The 17,500-nt window shown below is 49.8% G+C and overlaps 1 protein-coding gene and 1 long non-coding RNA gene across 2 annotated transcripts in view; both read left to right on the forward strand.

Annotated features, from left to right (window-relative positions):
• The window catches only part of LOC124002267, a 37,908-nt gene extending 26,673 nt beyond the window's left edge, over nucleotides 1–11,235 (forward strand). Inside the window, exons 6-9 of the mRNA XM_046309642.1 lie at nucleotides 262–388; nucleotides 8,468–8,672; nucleotides 10,341–10,524; nucleotides 11,228–11,235. Coding sequence (XP_046165598.1) covers nucleotides 262–388; nucleotides 8,468–8,672; nucleotides 10,341–10,524; nucleotides 11,228–11,235 — 524 coding nt within the window. The remainder of the gene's footprint in view (nucleotides 1–261; nucleotides 389–8,467; nucleotides 8,673–10,340; nucleotides 10,525–11,227) is intronic.
• A 44-nt stretch (nucleotides 11,236–11,279) lies between these two features.
• LOC124001541 overlaps nucleotides 11,280–17,500 on the forward strand; it is a 7,985-nt gene continuing 1,764 nt past the window's right edge. Inside the window, exons 1-2 of the long non-coding RNA XR_006832800.1 lie at nucleotides 11,280–11,378; nucleotides 11,704–11,772. This is a non-coding gene — a long non-coding RNA (uncharacterized LOC124001541). The remainder of the gene's footprint in view (nucleotides 11,379–11,703; nucleotides 11,773–17,500) is intronic.

Here is a 17,500-nt window from a genome sequence, read left to right on the forward strand (position 1 = left end):
TTCTTCTTGCTCTTCTTGTTCTTGCTCTTCTTGTTCTTGTTCTTCTTCTTCTTGTTCTTGCTCTTCTTGTTCTTGTTCTTCTTCTTCTTGTTCTTGTTCTTCTTGTTCTTCTTCATGTTCTTCTTGTTCTTCTTGTTCTTGTTGTTCTTGTTCCACTCAACAATAGTTAATGCTGTTTGTTTTTGACCAAAGTATCCTTGGACACAGTTAACCTTTTTCCATCCCTGCTGGACTGATTCCTTATCCCGTTCCCTCCACCAGGGTACCAGTCTCGTCTGGTGTTCTGTGCCATCGATAACGAGGCCTACCCAGACTACCTGTGCTCCGCCTTGCCACGCCCCCTCACCAACCGCACCTGCAACACTCAGCAATGTCCTCAGACTCAGAGGTGAGTCAGCCACTTCCTACAAGGCTCTACATTTCACAATAACTCCTTTTGGAAATGAACAGGCTGTTCAAGGAAGTGATGTGAGTTTACAGTCATGCGTCAAGTAAGTCTGATAACTGCGTTGATTGTATTTTCTTAGACAGAAGTCAGTCAGTCGCCTTTTGCGTCCTAGCTCAGAGATGAATGCCCTGATTTCCACGTCCCAGTATGGTGGAATGTGCTGTACTTTGAGACAGACCCCAGTTACTGTGTGCTAAACAGACTGAACCTATCGAGGCCGGCTGTGATGAAGAAGACTGTGTAAGTAGGGGTAGAGAAGCTGACATGGTGTAGCACAGTGATACTATTATGACTGATTGTGTTAAGGCTGATTCACGAAGCGTCTCAGAGTCAGTGTTGCATTTTAGATCATAATGAATAAGATTATAAGGACAGATCCTAGATCAGAATGAATGAAAGATTATAAGGACAGATCCTAGATCAGAATGAATGAAATATTATAAGGACAGATCCTAGATCAGAATGAATGAAAGATTATAAGGACAGATCCTAGATCAGAATGAATGAAAGATAATATGGACAGATCCTAGATCAGAATGAATGAGATGATATGGACAGATCCTAGATCCAGAATGAATGAAAGATTATAAGGACAGATCCTAGATCAGCTCTTCTACTTTGAGACGCTTAATGGATATGGGCCCAGATCTTTCACAAAGTTCACACTCCTACCTGACTCCATCCTCCTACCTGACTCCATCCTCCTACCTGACTCCCTCCTCCTACCTGACTCCCCCTCCTACCTGATTCCCTCCTCCTACCTGACTCCATCCTCCTACCTGACTCCTCCTCCTACCTGACTCCTCCTCCTACCTGACTCCTCCTCCTACCTGACTCCTCCTCCTACCTGACTCCTCCCCCTACCTGACTCCATCCTCATATTTTTTATGTTGAGAATGGATGTAGCCTTTCATTAGGAGAACAGTCCAGTTTAATGTCTTGGTAACCTGTGTTCAGTAGGTTTGAGTGTCCATACAGGAGCTGTCTGGCTGGGCCATAGAGATAGAAAGGGGGCCCATCCTTGTATCTGTGCCACAATGGCTTCAGTGACAGCATGGGCAGCGCCGAGCCCTCTTTCTCACTCTATGGTCTGGCTCCTCTCTCTGGTCTCCTCTCTCTCTCTGGTCTCCTCTCTCTGATCTCCTCTCTCTAGTCTCCTCCTCTCTCTCTGGACTTCTCTCTCTCTGGTCTCCCCTCTCTCTGGTCTTTTCTCTCTGGTCTCCTCTCTATGGTATCCTTACTCCTCTCTCTCTGTTCTCCTCTTTCTCTGGTTTCCTCTCCTCTCTGGTCTCCTCTCTCTCTGGTCTCCTCTCTCTCTGGTCTCCTCTCTCAGGTCTCCTCTCTCTCTGGTCTCCTCTCTCAGGTCTCCTCTCTCTCTGGTCTCCTTTCTCTGGTCTCCTCTCTCTCTGGTCTCCTCTCTCAGGTCTCCTCTCCTTTCTCTGGTCTCCTCTCTCAGGTCTCCTCTCCTTTCTCTGGTCTCCTCTCTCTCTGGTCTCCTCTCTCAGGTCTCCTCTCCTTTCTCTGGTCTCCTCTCTCTCTGGTCTCCTCTCTCAGGTCTCCTCTCCTTTCTCTGGTCTCCTCTCTCTCCCAGTTAATCTCTCCTTTCTCTGGTCTCCTCTCTCTGGTCTCCTCTCTCTCTGTTCCTCTCTCCTCTCTCCTCTCCTTTCTCTGGTCTCCTCTCTCTCTGGTCTCCTCTCTCAGGTCTCCTCTCCTTTCTCTGGTCTCCTCTCTCTCTGGTCTCCTCTGTCTCTGGTCTCCTCTCTCCTCTCTCCTCTCCTTTCTCTGGTCTCCTCTCTCTCTCTGGTCTCCTCTCTCTCTGGTCTCCTCTCTCAGGTCTCCTCTCCTTTCTCTGGTCTCCTCTCTCTCTGGTCTCCTCTCTCAGGTCTCCTCTCCTTTCTCTGGTCTCCTCTCTCTCTGGTCTCCTCTCCTTTCTCTGGTCTCCTCTCTCTCTGGTCTCCTCTCTCAGGTCTCCTCTCCTTTCTCTGGTCTCCTCTCTCTCTGGTCTCCTCTCTCTGGTCTCCTCTCTCTCAGGTCTCCTCTCTCTCTGGTCTCCTCTCTCTCAGGTCTCCTCTCTCTCTGGTCTCCTCTCTCAGGTCTCCTCTCCTTTCTCTGGTCTCCTCTCTCAGGTCTCCTCTCCTTTCTCTGGTCTCCTCTCTCAGGTCTCCTCTCCTTTCTCTGGTCTCCTCTCTCTCTGGTCTCCTCTCTCTCTGGTCTCCTCTCCTTTCTCTGGTCTCCTCTCTCTCTGGTCTCCTCTCTCTCTGGTCTCCTCTCTCTCTGGTCTCCTCTCTCTCTGGTCTCCTCTCTCAGGTCTCCTCTCTCTCTGGTCTCCTCTCTCAGGTCTCCTCTCTCTCTGGTCTCCTTTCTCTGGTCTCCTCTCTCTCTGGTCTCCTCTCTCAGGTCTCCTCTCCTTTCTCTGGTCTCCTCTCTCAGGTCTCCTCTCCTTTCTCTGGTCTCCTCTCTCTCTGGTCTCCTCTCTCAGGTCTCCTCTCCTTTCTCTGGTCTCCTCTCTCTCTGGTCTCCTCTCTCAGGTCTCCTCTCCTTTCTCTGGTCTCCTCTCTCTCTGGTCTCCTCTCCTTTCTCTGGTCTCCTCTCTCTCTGGTCTCCTTTCTCTGGTCTCCTCTCTCTCTGGTCTCCTCTCTCAGGTCTCCTCTCCTTTCTCTGGTCTCCTCTCTCTCTGGTCTCCTCTCTCAGGTCTCCTCTCCTTTCTCTGGTCTCCTCTCTCTCTGGTCTCCTCTCTCTCTGGTCTCCTCTCTCAGGTCTCCTCTCCTTTCTCTGGTCTCCTCTCTCTCTGGTCTCCTCTCTCAGGTCTCCTCTCCTTTCTCTGGTCTCCTCTCTCTCTGGTCTCCTCTCCTTTCTCTGAAATCTCCTCTCTCTCTGGTCTCCTCTCTCGAATTCTCCTCTCCTTTCTCTGGTCTCCTCTCTCAGGTCTCCTCTCCTTTCTCTGGTCTCCTCTCTCTCTGGTCTCCTCTCTCAGGTCTCCCTCTCCTTTCTCTAGTCTCCTCTCTCTCTGGTCTCTCTCTCTCTGGTCTCCTCTCTGGTCTCCTCTCTCTCAGGTCTCCTCTCTCTCTGGTCTCTCCTCTCTCTCAGGTCTCCTCTCTCTCTGGTCTCCTCTCCTGGTCTCCTCTCCTTTCTCTGGTCTCCTCTCTCTGCAGGTCTCCTCTCTCCAGTCTCCTCTCCTTTTCTCTGGTCTCCTCTCTCTCTGGTCTCTCTCTCTCTGGTCTCCTCTCCTTTCTCTGGTCTCCTCTCTCTCTGGTCTCCTCTCTCAGGTCTCCTCTCCTTTCTCAGGTCTCCTCTCTCTCTGGTCTCCTCTCTCAGGTCTCCTCTCCTCTCAAATGGTCTCCCTCTCTCAGGTCTCCTCTCCTTTCTCAGGTCTCCTCTCTCTCTGGTCTCCTCTCTCAGGTCTCCTCTCCCTTTCTCTGGTCTCTCCTCTCTCTCTGGTCTCCTCTCTCTCTGGTCTCTCTCTCTCTGGTCTCCTCTCTCTCTGGTCTCCTCTCTCTCTGGTCTCCTCTCTCTCTTGAGTATATCTCTCAGGTCTCTCTCTCTGGTCTCCTCTCTCTCTGGTCTCCTCTCTCTCAGGTCTCCTCTCCTTTCTCTGGTCTCCTCCTCTCAGGTCTCCTCTCCTTCCTCCCAGATGGTCTCCCTCTCTCTCTGGTCTCCTCTCTCAGGTCTCCTCTCCTTTCTCTGAATTCCCTCTCTCTCTGGTCTCTCTCTCAGGTCTCCTCTCTCCCTCTCCTTTCTCTGGTCTCCTCTCTCTGCAGTCTCCTCTCTCTCTGGTCTCCTCTCTCAGGTCTCCTCTCCTTTCTCTGGTCTCCTCTCTCTCTGGTCTCCTCTCTCAGGTCTCCTCTCCTTTCTCTGGTCTCCTCTCTCTCTGGTCTCCTCTCCTTTCTCTGGTCTCCTCTCTCTCTGGTCTCCTCTCTCAGGTCTCCTCTCCTTTCTCTGGTCTCCTCTCTCTCTGGTCTCCTCTCTCTCTGGTCTCCTCTCTCAGGTCTCCTCTCCTTTCTCTGGTCTCCTCTCTCTCTGGTCTCCTCTCTCTCTGGTCTCCTCTCTCTCTGGTCTCCTCTCTCTGGTCTCCTCTCTCTCTGGTCTCCTCTCCTTTCTCTGGTCTCCTCTCTCTCTGGTCTCCTCTCTCAGGTCTCCTCTCCTCTCTCAGGTCTCCTCTCCTTTCTCAGGTCTCCTCTCCTTTCTCTGGTCTCCTCTCTCTCTGGTCTCCTCTCTCAGGTCTCCTCTCCTTTCTCTGGTCTCCTCTCTCTCTGGTCTCCTCTCTCCTCTCTCCTCTCCTTTCTCTGGTCTCACTGTTGTGGGTAATGTTGTTGTTGTCCCTGTTGATAAAGGATGGCATACCTGTATCAGCCACATGTGTGGACGCCCTCTGAAATCCCCAGAACATATGTTTACAGGTAACACAGGGCCTACGGTGGGCAGCTGCTCCAAAAAGCTCTAGTTTAACATTTGACCTCAAACACAGGGGGGTTGTATACCAGAGATCAAGCACGCATCCAAAATTACACCCTATTCCCTATATAGTGCACTACTTTAGACCAGAGCCCTATATATTGCCCAACTTTACACCAGAGCACTATATAGTGCGCTCTTTAGACAAAGAGCCCTATATGGTGCCTACTTTGAGACCAGAGCCCTATATAGTGCGCTACTTTAGACAAGAGCCCTATGTAGTGCACTACTTTAGACCAGAGCCCTATATATTGCCCAACTTTACACCAGAGCACTATATAGTGCGCTACTTTAGACAAGAGCCCTATATAGTGCCCTACTTTAGACCAGAGCCCTATATAGTGCGCTACTTTAGACAAGAGCCCTATGTAGTGCACTACTTTAGACCAGAGCCCTATATAGTGCACTACTTTTGACCAGGGCCCTATGGGCTCTTGTGCACTATCTAGGGAATAGGGTGCCGTTTGAAACCAAAACAGTATATTTTAAGTTAAAAGTTAAGTCTCTACACATCTAACACACATTTAGAGTATGGCACAACTCCCTGGGATGTGTTTGAGTTCAGTGTGAGTCTGTGTTCAGTGTTTAGTGTTGACGCCTGTTCTTCCATGTCGGGACCCAGAACAAAGGCAAGGGGCAACCATCCAGCTCAGAGATCCAAAACCTTCTTTTCTATCAGTCTCTCTCTCTCTCTCTCTCTCTCTCTCTCTCTCTCTCTCTCTCTCTCTCTCTCTCTCTCTCTCTCTCTCTCTCTCTCTCTCTCTCTCTCTCTCTCTCTCTCTCTCTCTCTCTCTCTCTCTCTGTCTCTCTCTCTGTCTGTCTCTCTCTGTCTCTCTCTCTGTCTCTCTCTCTCTGTCTGTCTCTCTCTGTCTCTCTCTCTGTCTCTCTCTCTGTCTCTCTGTCTGTCTCTGTCTCTCTGTTTCTCTGTCTCTCTGTCTCTCTCTCTCTGTCTCTGTCTCTCTCTCTCTCTCTGTCTCTCCTCCCTTCTTCTATCCAGGGCTGCGTTCAGTACGTTTTTTACAATCTGGAACGTTCAAGTGAACTGAACTCTCCTCGGCTCTCCTCCCTTCCCTCGTCTCCTCCTACTTTTCATTCCTTCTATCCAGCTCTCCTCACTCACTCCTCTTCTCACCTCCTCCCTGCTTCCTCCCTTGTCCTCCCCCTCCCACCTTCTCCCTGCTTCCTCCCTTATCCTCCTCCTCCCACCTCCTCCTTGCTTCCTCCCTTATCCTCCTCCTCCCACCTCCTCCTTGCTTCCTCCCTTATCCTCCTCCTCCCACCTCCTCCTTGTTCCTCCCCTTATCCTCCTCCCTGCTTCCTCCCTTATCCTCCTCCTCCCTGCTTCCCCCCTTATCCTCCTCCTCCTTGCTTCCTCCCTTATCCTCCTCCTCCTTGCTTCCTCCCTTATCCTCCTCCCTGCTTCCTCCCTTATCTACCCCCTCCCACCTTCTCCCTGCTTCTTCCCTTATCCTCCTCCTCCCACCTCCTCCCTGCTTCCTCCGTTATCCTCACCCTCCCATCTCCTCCCTGCTTCCTCCCTTATCCTCCTCCTCCCACCTTCTCCCTGCTTCCTCCCTGCTTCCTCCCTTATCCTCCTCCCACCTCCTCCCTGCTTCCGCCCTTATCCTCCTCTTCTCACCTTCTCCCTGCTTCCTCCCTTATCCTCCTCCTCCCACCTCCTCCCTGCTTCCTCTCCACTGAGAGAGATAAAGTTCCTCTGCACTGAGAGTGAAAGTATTTGATGCTAGAATTGCATCAGAGGTCCCTTCCATGAACTACGCCCCCTAACCCTTAACCCCTGACCACTGATCCCTAAGCTGGGTTGCTGTCTGTCTGTTAACATAGTTTAATGTTTGTGTCCCAAAACTCTTAGCATGTGCACTACATAGAATGGATAGATTGGCAATGCATAACACGTAGTGTGCTAGTTTGGGACATAGTTGTAGTGTTGTTCTGTTACATCATAAAGACACCGGTGTTGTTCTGTTACATCATAAAGACACTTGTTCTGTTACATCATAAAGACACCGGTGTTGTTCTGTTACATCATAAAGACACTTGTTCTGTTACATCATAAAGACACTTGTTCTGTTACATCATAAAGACACTTGTTCTGTTACATCATAGAACATACATTCTGTTACATCATAAAGACACTTGTTCTGTTACATCATAAAGACACTTGTTCTGTTACATCATTAAGACACTTGTTCTGTTACATCATTAAGACACTGGTGTTGTTCTGTTACATCATTAAGACACTGGTGTTGTTCTGTTAGAGTGGGCAGCAGCTACGTAAGGCAGTGGAGTGGGCAGCAGCTACGTAGGCAGTGGAGTGGGCAGCAGCTACCTAGACAGTAGAGTGGGCAGCAGCTTCGTAAGGCAGTGGAGTGGGCAGCAGCTACGTAGGCAGTAGAGTGGGCAGCAGCTACTTAGAGAGTAGAGTGGGCAGCAGCTACCTAGACAGTAGAGTGGGCAGCAGCTACCTAGACAGTAGAGTGGGCAGCAGCTACATAGACAGTAAGAGTGGGCAGCAGCTACGTAGACAGTAGAGTGGGCAGCATCTGCGTAGACAGTAGAGTGGGCAGCAGCTACCTAGACAGTAGAGTGGGCAGCAGCTACGTAGGCAGTGAAGTGGGCAGCAGCTACCTAGACAGTAGAGTGGGCAGCAGCTACGTAGGCAGTGAAGTGGGCAGCAGCTACCTAGACAGTAGAGTGGGCAGCAGCTACCTAGACAGTAGAGTGGGCAGCATCTGCGTAGACAGTAGAGTGGGCAGCAGCTACCTAGACAGTAGAGTGGGCAGCATCTGCGTAGACAGTAGAGTGGGCAGCAGCTACCTAGACAGTAGAGTGGGCAGCAGCTACATAGACAGTAGAGTGGGCAGCAGCTACATAGACAGTAGAGTGGGCAGCAGCTAGGTAGACACTGAATCTCATGCATCCACTCTGAATGACTTGCAGCCACTGAATCAAATGCAGCCACTCTGAATCAAATGCAGCGACTCTGAATCACATGCAACCACTCTGAATCACTTGCAGCCACTCTGAATCACTTGCAGCCACTCTGAATCACTTGCAGCCACTCTGAATCACATGCAACCACTCTGAATCACATGCAGCCACTCTGAATCACATGCAGCCACTCTGAATCAAATGCAGCCACTCTGAATCAAATGCAGCGACTCTGAATCACATGCAGCCACTCTGAATCAAATGCAGCGACTCTGAATCACATGCAGCCACTCTGAATCAAATGCAGCGACTCTGAATCACATGCAACCACTCTGAATTACATGCAGCCACTCTGAATCACATGCAGCCACTCTGAATCACATGCAGCCACTCTGAATCAAATGCAGCCACTCTGAATCAAATGCAGCCACTCTGAGTCACATGCAACCACTCTGAATCACATGCAACCACTCTGAATCACATGCAACCACTCTGAATCACATGCAGCCACTCTGAATCAAATGCAGCGACTCTGAATCACATGCAACCACTCTGAATCACATGCAGCCACTCTGAATCAGTTATTGACTCCCGTCTCTCTGCTCCCTGTCTCAGCTGGTCGACAGGTGAATGGAACGTGTGCTCTGTATCGTGTGGCGGCGGATCCCAGGTGCGCAGTGTGCAGTGTGTCTCCTATGATGCATCAGGGCCCCGTGTGGTGGAGGACGCTGTCTGTGCAGCCTACGCCCTCACACCGCCCACCCTGCAGACCTGCAACATGCAGCGTTGTGTCTCCTGGAGGGCCTCTGTCTGGAGTGCGGTAGGTACTGAGGTCAGGAGAGGGGTAGAGAGGAGAGGGTAGAGAGGGGGTAGACCTGAGCGTGAGTAGGTACTGCGGTCAGGGAGGGAGGGTGGGGAGAGGGAGCAGAGAGGAGAATAGACAAATGTGGTGGAGTACTGCAGTCAGGAGGGGTAGAGAAGGAGAGGGAATAGACCTGAGCGATGGTAGATACTGCAGTCAGGAGAGGTGTAGACCAAAACGTGCACCCTTCAGGGTCCCCAGGACCGGTTTGGGAAACGTTTCCCCCAACCGTTGATGCTTTATAGAGGGTGGAAACTCCACCACGACCCTCGTGTGTCTCACGTCCAGACGGCATCACTCCACCACGACCCTCGTGGGTCGTCCAGACGAGCATCACTCCACCACGACCTCGTGGTCGTCAGACGGCATCACTCCACCACGACCCTCTCGTGTGTCTCCGTCAGACGGCATCACTCCGACACAACGCTCGACCTCCCTAACGACCACGTGGAATTTAGATTTTTTGCTGATCAGCATAACACTTGTTCCTAATTCTGAAAATCACTCCGATTTCGGGCAGCTATGACGGCACTGGTTACTCACGGAAAATCATGCTCGATCAGCGCATGCTAACCAGCTAGTAGCCTGGAACAAGGTTATTGGACTGGTCAAACGGTAGCTAGTTTGACAGAAGTTGTAAAGTGCCAAAGTTGTGGGACTGTTCTCAGAAATCAGCACGTATCTTGACTCTTTGACGGTTGGCACTGTGCCTCGCTACTTTGGAACGTTTGGCCGATGCGATAACGTGAGATAATGCACTGCTTCATACCTACTGTTCAGATCTAGAAACAGGAAGAGGGTCTTAGTTTTTTTTTATTGGTCTAGTGATCAATCCCACTGTATGTTGTGTTCTCTGCAGTGTTCAGTTTTACTAGCTACATTGTGTTGTGTTCAGTTTAACTAGCTACATTGTGTTGTGTTCAGTTTAACTAGCTACATTGTGTTGTGTTCTCTGCAGTGTTCAGTTCAACTAGCTACATTGTGTTGTGTTCAGTTCAACTAGCTACATTGTGTTGTGTTCAGTTCAACTAGCTACATTGTGTTGTGTTCTCTGCAGTGTTCAGTTCAACTAGCTACATTGTGTTGTGTTCTCTGCAGTGTTCAGTTCAACTAGCTACATTGTCTTGTGTTCAGTTTAACTAGCTACATTGTGTTGTGTTCTCTGCAGTGTTCAGTTCAACTAGCTACATTGTGTTGTGTTCTCTGCAGTGTTCAGTTCAACTAGCTACATTGTCTTGTGTTCAGTTTAACTAGCTACATTGTGTTGTGTTCAGTTTAACTAGCTACATTGTGTTGTGTTCTCTGCAGTGTTCAGTTCAACTAGCTACATTGTGTTGTGTTCTCTGCAGTGTTCAGTTCAACTAGCTACATTGTCTTGTGTTCAGTTTAACTAGCTACATTGTGTTGTGTTCAGTTTAACTAGCTACATTGTCTTGTGTTCAGTTTAACTAGTCTTGTGTTGTGTTCAGTTCAACTAGCTACATTGTGTTGTGTTCTCTGCAGTGTTCAGTTCAACTAGCTACATTGTGTTGTGTTTTCTGCAGTGTTCAGTTCAACTAGCTACATTGTGTTGTGTTCTCTCCAGTGCTCAGTTTAACTAGATACATTGTGTTGTGTTCTCTGCAGTGCTCAGTAACATGTGGGACAGGGGATCAGTCCAGAGAGGTGATGTGTGTCGGAGCAGCATCAGTCCAGCTTAGCAGACACCTCCTGCATCGCCTCACTCCGCCCTGTAGCCGCCAGCCCTGCTCCATGCCCGCATGCCTACTGTCTGTCAGCTGGCACGTTGGAGACTGGGGACTGGTGAGTGGCACAAACAGACACACAAACTCATTGCACACACACGCTTATGCAATTAACAATTAATTCTCCTCTCCTCTCCTCTCCTCTCCTCTCTCCTCTCCTCTCCTCTCCTCTCCTCTCCTCTCCTCTCCTCTCCTCTCCTCCTCCTCTCCCTCTCCACTCCTCTCCTCTCCTCCTCCTCTCCACTCCTCTCCTCCTCTCTCCCCTCCTCTCCTCTCCTCTCCTCCTCCTCTCCTCTCCTCTCCTCTCCTCTCCCTCTCCTCTCTTCTCTTCTCTTCTCCTCTCTTCTCTTCTCTTCTCTTCTCTTCTCTTCTCCCCTCTCCTCCTCTCTCCTCTCCTCTCTCTCCTCTCCTCTCCTCTCTCCTCTCCTCTCCTCTCCTCTCCTCTCCTCTCCCTCTCCTCTCCTCTCCTCTCCTCTCCTCTCTCCTCCTCTCCCCTCTCCTCTCCTCTCCTCTCCTCTCCTCTCCTCTCCTCTCTTCTCTTCCTCTCCTCTCCTTCCTCTCCTCTCCCCTCTCCTCTCCTCTCCTCTCCTCTCCTCTCTTCTCTCTCTTCTCTTCTCTTCTCTTCTCTTCTCTTCTCCTCTCCTCCACCTCTCCCTCCTCTCCTCCTCCTCTCCTCTCCTCTCCTCTCCTCTCCTCTCCTCTCCTCTCCTCTCCTCTCCTCTCCTCTCCTCTCCTCTCCTCTCCTCTCCTCTCCTCTCTTGTCTCCAGTGCTCTAAGAGCTGTGAGTCAGGTCTGCGTGAGCGCCAGGTGATGTGTTCTAACAGAGAGAGGAACCTGTACCCAGTGGAACGTTGTAACTCTGTCCCTAAACCCCTCACAGTGGATACCTGCAATACACAGCCCTGCTACAGCCCACAGGGTGAGACATGGTGTGTGTGTGTGTGTGTGTGTGTGTGTGTGTGTGTGTGTGTGTGTGTGTGTGTGTGTGTGTGTGTGTGTGTGTGTGTGTGTGTGTGTGTGTGTGTGTGTGTGTGTGTGTGTGTGTGTGTGTGTGTGTGTGTGTGTGTGTGTGTGTGTGTGTGCTGATTGTCGTCGAAATAGACATGAATCTCAACCATATGATCTACAGAATACATCTGTAATTCTGTGTCTCTTCTTATTGTCCATGGGTCCCAGTGTATATGCATGTATATAATCTGAACTATAGATATGAGAGTCTATCTCTTGTTGTTGTTGTTGTCCAGTTGTCCCCAGTATGCAGGATCCCAGAGGACAAGACAACACACAGCACGGCGTCCCAGATCACGCTACAGGTTTGTTCCTAACTCCATCTATCTGTCCAAGTGAACTTGAGTGTCCTTGACTTTCATACAGGTGCACAATATATACAAAAGTATGTGGACACCCATTCAAATTAGTGGATTCTGCTATTTCAGCCAAACCTGTTGCAGACTGGTGTGTAAAATCGAGAACATTGCCATGCGATCTCCAAAGACAAAATATTTGCAGTAGAATGACCTTACTGAAGAGCTCAGACTGTCATAGGATGCCACCTTCCAACAAGTCAGTTCAGAAATTACTTCCCTGCTAGAGCTGCAGTCAACTACAAGTGCAGTTATTGTGAAGTGGAAACGTCTAGAGCAACAACGGCTCAGCCGTGAAGTGGTAGGCCACACACGCTCACAGAACGGGACCGCCGAGTGCTGAAACACTTAGGGTGTAGAAATCGTCTGTCCTCGGTTGTAACACTCACTACCGAAGTTCCAAACTGCCTCTGGAAGCAACGTCAGCACAAGAACTGTCTGTCGGGAGCTTCATGAAATGGGTTTCCATGGCCGAGCAGCTGCACACAAGCCTAAGATCACCATGTGCAATGCCAAGCGTCAGCTGGAGTGGTGTAAAGCTCACCGCTATTGGACTCTGGAGCAGTGGAATCGTGCTCTCTGGAGTGATGAATCACACTTCACCATCTGGCAGTAAGACCGACAAATTTGGGTTTTGGCGGATGCCAGGAGAACGCTACCAGCCCGTAATACAGAATGCCAACTGTAAAGTTTGGTGGAGGAGGAATAATTGTCTGGGGCTGTTTTTTCATAGTTCGGGCTAAGCCCCTAGTTCTAGTGAAGGGAAATCTTAACGCTACAGCATACAATGACATTCTAGATGATGCTGTGCTTCCAACTTTCTGGCAACCGCCCCCATCCCCCTGTCCCTCTCCACCAGCCCCCCACCCCTGTCCCTCTCCTCCAGTTCCCCCCACCCCCTGTCCCTCTCCCCCAGCCCCCACCCACCCCCTGTCCCTCTACTCTAGCCCCCCCCCCCACCCCCTGTCCCTCTCCTCCAGCCCCCACCCACCCCCTGTCCCTCTACTCTAGCCCCCACCCCCCTGTCCTCTCCTCCAGTTCCCCCCCACCCCTGTCCCCTCTCCTCCAGCCCCCATCCTAATTATCCTGTTCTGATTGACATGTTTTCGGGGGGTCCGTAGGATTGGGCAGTCTGATTAAAATATTTGGAGGCACTGGAGTGTGTGAGTGAGCGCTGGCCTGGACAGTGACTGTCTGTCCTGTTCTGCCTGAACTTGTGCGTGTTTGGTCTACCTGGTGGTGGTGCAGAAGGGCTGGCTGGATGGAGCTGTGATGTTTTTTCCTACTGGTATATATCCTAGTTCTACTGTAAGTGTGTATATCCTATGCGGTGTATGTCCCTGCTGCGGTGTATATCCTAGTTCTGCTGTGGTATATATCCTAGTGCCACTGCGGTGTATATGCCACTTTGCTTGGTGTATATCCTACTGTGGTGTATATCCTACTGCAGTGTACATCCTACTGTGGTGTATATCCTACTGCGGTGTATATCCTACTGTGGTGTATATTCCTACTGCGGTGTATATCCTAGTTCTACTGTGGTGTATATCCCTACTGTTGTATATCCTACTGTGGTGTATATCCTACTGCGGTGTATATCCTACTGCGGTGTATATCCCTGCTGTGTGGTGTTTATCCTACTGCGGTGTATATCCTATGTATATCCTACTGTGGTGTATATCCTACTGTGATGTATATCCCCTACTGCGGTGTATATCCTACTGCGATGTCCTACTGCGGTGTATATCCTAGTCCTACTGTGGGTGTATATCCTACTGTGGTGTATATCCTAGTCCTACTGCGGTGTATATTATCACCACTGTAGTGTATATCCACTGCGGGTGTATATCCTACTGTGGTGTTTATCCTGCTGCGGTGTATATCCTGCTGCGATGTATGTCCTTGTGGTGTATATAAGTTCTTATGTCCTACTGTGGTGTATAACTGCTGTGTATTCTGTGGTGTATATCCTACTGTGGTGTATATCATGCTGTGGTATATATCCTACTGTGGTGTATATCCTAGTTCTACTGCGGTGTATATTCCTACTGTGGTGTATATATCCTAGTCCTACTGCGGTGTTATTCTACTGCGGTGTATATCCTAGTCCTACTGTGGCATATATCCTACTGTGGTGTATATCCTACTGTGGTATATATCCTACCTACTGTGGTGTGGACATATCCTCTGTGGTATATATCCTAGTCCTACTGTGGTGTATATCCTAGTTCTACTGTGGTGTATATCCTAGGTCTACTGGGTGTATATTTTTTACTGCGGTGTATATCCTACTGTGGTGTAGCTATCTACTGTGGTATATCCTAAGTTATTTGGTGTATATCCCTACTGTGGTATATATCCTGCTGTGGTATATATCCTAGTCCTAGTGATTGTGTAACCTGCTGTGGTGTAGTGGGTATGTGTCCTATATACTAGTCCTGTGGTGTGTCTGGGTGTATGCATATATCCTAGTCCTGTGGTGTATATACTTTAGTCCTACTGTGGTGTATAACCTACTGTGGTGTATATCCTACTGTGGTATATATCCTAGTCCTGCTGTATATCCTGCACATTAATATATCCTGCCCTAGTCCTACTGTGGTATATATCCTAGTCCTATGCTAGTCCTGCCAGTGCCTGTGGTGTAGTCTGGGTATATATCCTAGGTGGTGTATATACCAGTTCTAGTGGTGTATATCCTAGGTCTACTGTGGTGTTTCCTACTGCGGTGTATATCCTAGGGCTACTGTGGTGTTTTATCCTACTGCGGTGTATATCCTATAGTACTGCGGTGTAGTGAATATCCACAGTGCTGTGTAGTCTGGGTGGTGTATCTACAGTGCTGTGTAGTCTGGGTGGTGTGTCTACAGGCTGTGTAGTCTGGGTGAGATTGTAGCTACAGTGTCTGGGTGGTGTATCTACAGTGCTGTGCAGTCTGGAGTGGTGTCCACAGTGCTCTATAGTCTGGGTGGTATATCCACGTGCTGTGTAGTCTGGGTGGTGTGTCCACAGTGCTGTGTAGTCTGGGTGGTGTGTCTACAGTGCTGTGTAGTCTGGGTGGTGTGTCTACAGTGCTGTGTAGTCTTAGTGGTTATTGTCTACAGTGCTGTGCAGTAGTCCGGTGGGTGAATGTATCCACAGTGCTGTGTAGTCTGGGTGGTGTGTCTACAGTGCTGTGTAGTCTGGGTGGTGTGTCTACAGTGCTGTGTAGTCTGGGTGGTGTATCTACAGTGCTGTGTAGTCTGGGTGGTGTATCCACAGTGCTGTGTAGTCTGGGTGGTGTATCTACAGTGCTGTGTAGTCTGGGTGGTGTATCTACAGTGCTGTGTAGTGTGGGTGGTGTATCTACAGTGCTCTGTAGTCTGGGTGGTGTATCTACAGTGCTGTGCAGTCTGGGTGGTGTCTCTACAGTGCTGTGTAGTCTGGGTGGTGTATCTACAGTGCTGTGTAGTCTGGGTGGTGTCTCTACAGTGCTGCGTAGTCTGGGTGGTGTATCTACAGTGCTGTGTAGTCTGGGTGGTGTGTCTACAGTGCTGTGTAGTCTGGGTGGTGTATCTACAGTGCTGTGTAGTCTGGGTGGTGTATCTACAGTGCTGTGTAGTCTGGGTGGTGTGTCTACAGTGCTGTGTAGTCTGGGTGGTGTGTCTACAGTGCTGTGTAGTCTGGGTGGTGTGTCTACAGTGTTGTGTAGTCTGGGTGGTGTGTCTACAGTGCTGTGTAGTATGGTGGTGTATCTACATTACTGTGTAGTCTCTCTACTTGATCTATTGATGTCATTCATGTGGTGTTGTCAAGATACAAGAGGCAGACTGGCACTCAGGATAAACATCTTCTCTCTACCCTGTGTTGAGGTACAGCACCTCTCTCTACCCTGTGTTGAGGTACAGAACCTCTCTCTACCCTGTGATGAGGTACAGAACCTCCTCTCTACTGTGTTGAGGTACAGAACCCTCTCTACTCCTGTGTTGAGGTACAGAACCTCTCTCTACAGAACCCTCTCTCTACCCTGTGTTGAGGTACAGAACCTCTCTCTCCTGTGTTGAGGTACAGAATCCTCTCTACCCTGTGTTGAGGTACAGAACCTCTCTCTACAGAACCCTCTCTTCTCTACCCTGTGTTGAGGTACAGAATTCTACCCTGTGTTGAGGTACAGAACCTCTCTCTACAGAACCCCTCTCTCTACCCTGTGTTGAGGTACAGAACCTCTCTCTACAGAACCTCTCTCTACCCTGTGTTGAGGTACAGAACCCCCTCTCTCTACCCTGTGTTGAGGTACAGAACCCCTCTCTCTACCCTGTGTTGAGGTACAGAACCTCTCTACCCTGTGTTGAGGTACAGAACCTCTCTCTACCCTGTGTTGAGGTACAGAACCTCTCTCTCTACCCTGTGATGAGGTACAGAACCCCTCTCTACCCTGTGTTGAGGTACAGAACCTCTCTCTACCCTGTGATGAGGTACAGAACCCCTCTCTACCCTGTGTTGAGGTACAGAACCTCTCTCTCTACCCTGTGTTGAGGTACAGAACCTCTCTCTCTACCCCTGTGATGAGGTACAGAACCTCTCTCTCTACCTGTGATGAGAGGTACAGAACCTCTCTCTCTCTACCCTGTGATGAGGTACAGAACCTCTCTCTCTACCCTGTGTTGAGGTACAGAACCCCTCTCTCTACCCTGTGTTGAGGTACAGAACCTCTCTCTACCCTGTGTTGAGGTACAGAACCCTGTCTCTACCCTGCGATGAGGTACAGAACCTCTGTCTACCCTGTGTTGAGGTACATAATCTCTCTCTACCCTGTGTTGAGGTACATTACCTCTTTCTCTACCCTGTGTTGAGGTACAGAACCTGTCTCTACCCTGTGATGAGGTACAGAACCTCTGTCTACCTGTGTTGAGGTACATAACCTGTGTTGAGGTACATCATCTCTCTACCCTGTGTTGAGGTACATTACCTCTTTCTCTACCCTGTGTTGAGGTGCAGAACCTGTCTCGACCCTGCGTTGAGGTACAGAACCCCTCTCTCTACCCTGTGTTGTGTTGTGTATGCAGAACCTCTCTCTCTACCCTGTGTTGAGGTACAGAACCTCCTCTCTACCCTGTGTTGAGGTACAGAACCCCTCTCTACTGTGTTGAGGTACAGAACCTCTCTACCCTGTGTTGAGGTACAGAACCCTCTCTACCCTGAGTTGAGGTACAGAACCCTCTCTCTTACCCTGTGTTGAGGTACAGAACCCCTCTCTACCCTGTGTTGAGGTACATAACCCCCTCTACCCTGTGTTGAGGTTTGCAGAACCTCCCTCTCTCTACCCTGTGTTGAGGTACAGAACCTCTCTCTACCCTGTGTTGAGGTACAGAACCTCTATCTACAGAACCTCTCTCTACCCTGTGTTGAGGTACAGAACCTCTCTCTACCCTGTGTTGGAGGTACAGAACCTCTCTCTACAGAACCCCTCTCTCTACCCTGTGTTGAGGTACAGAACCTCTCTCTACCCTGTGTTGAGGTACAGAACCTCTCTCTACAGAACCCCTCTCTCTACCCTGTGTTGAGGTACAGAATCTCTCTCTACAGAACCTCTCTCTACCCTGTGTTGAGGTACAGAACCTCTCTCTACCCTGTGTTGAGGTACAGAACCCCCTCTCTACCCTGTGTTGAGGTACAGAACCTCTCTCTACCCTGTGTT

This window comes from Oncorhynchus gorbuscha, linkage group LG17 (assembly GCF_021184085.1).
Source record: "Oncorhynchus gorbuscha isolate QuinsamMale2020 ecotype Even-year linkage group LG17, OgorEven_v1.0, whole genome shotgun sequence".
Classification (NCBI taxonomy): domain Eukaryota; kingdom Metazoa; phylum Chordata; class Actinopteri; order Salmoniformes; family Salmonidae; genus Oncorhynchus; species Oncorhynchus gorbuscha.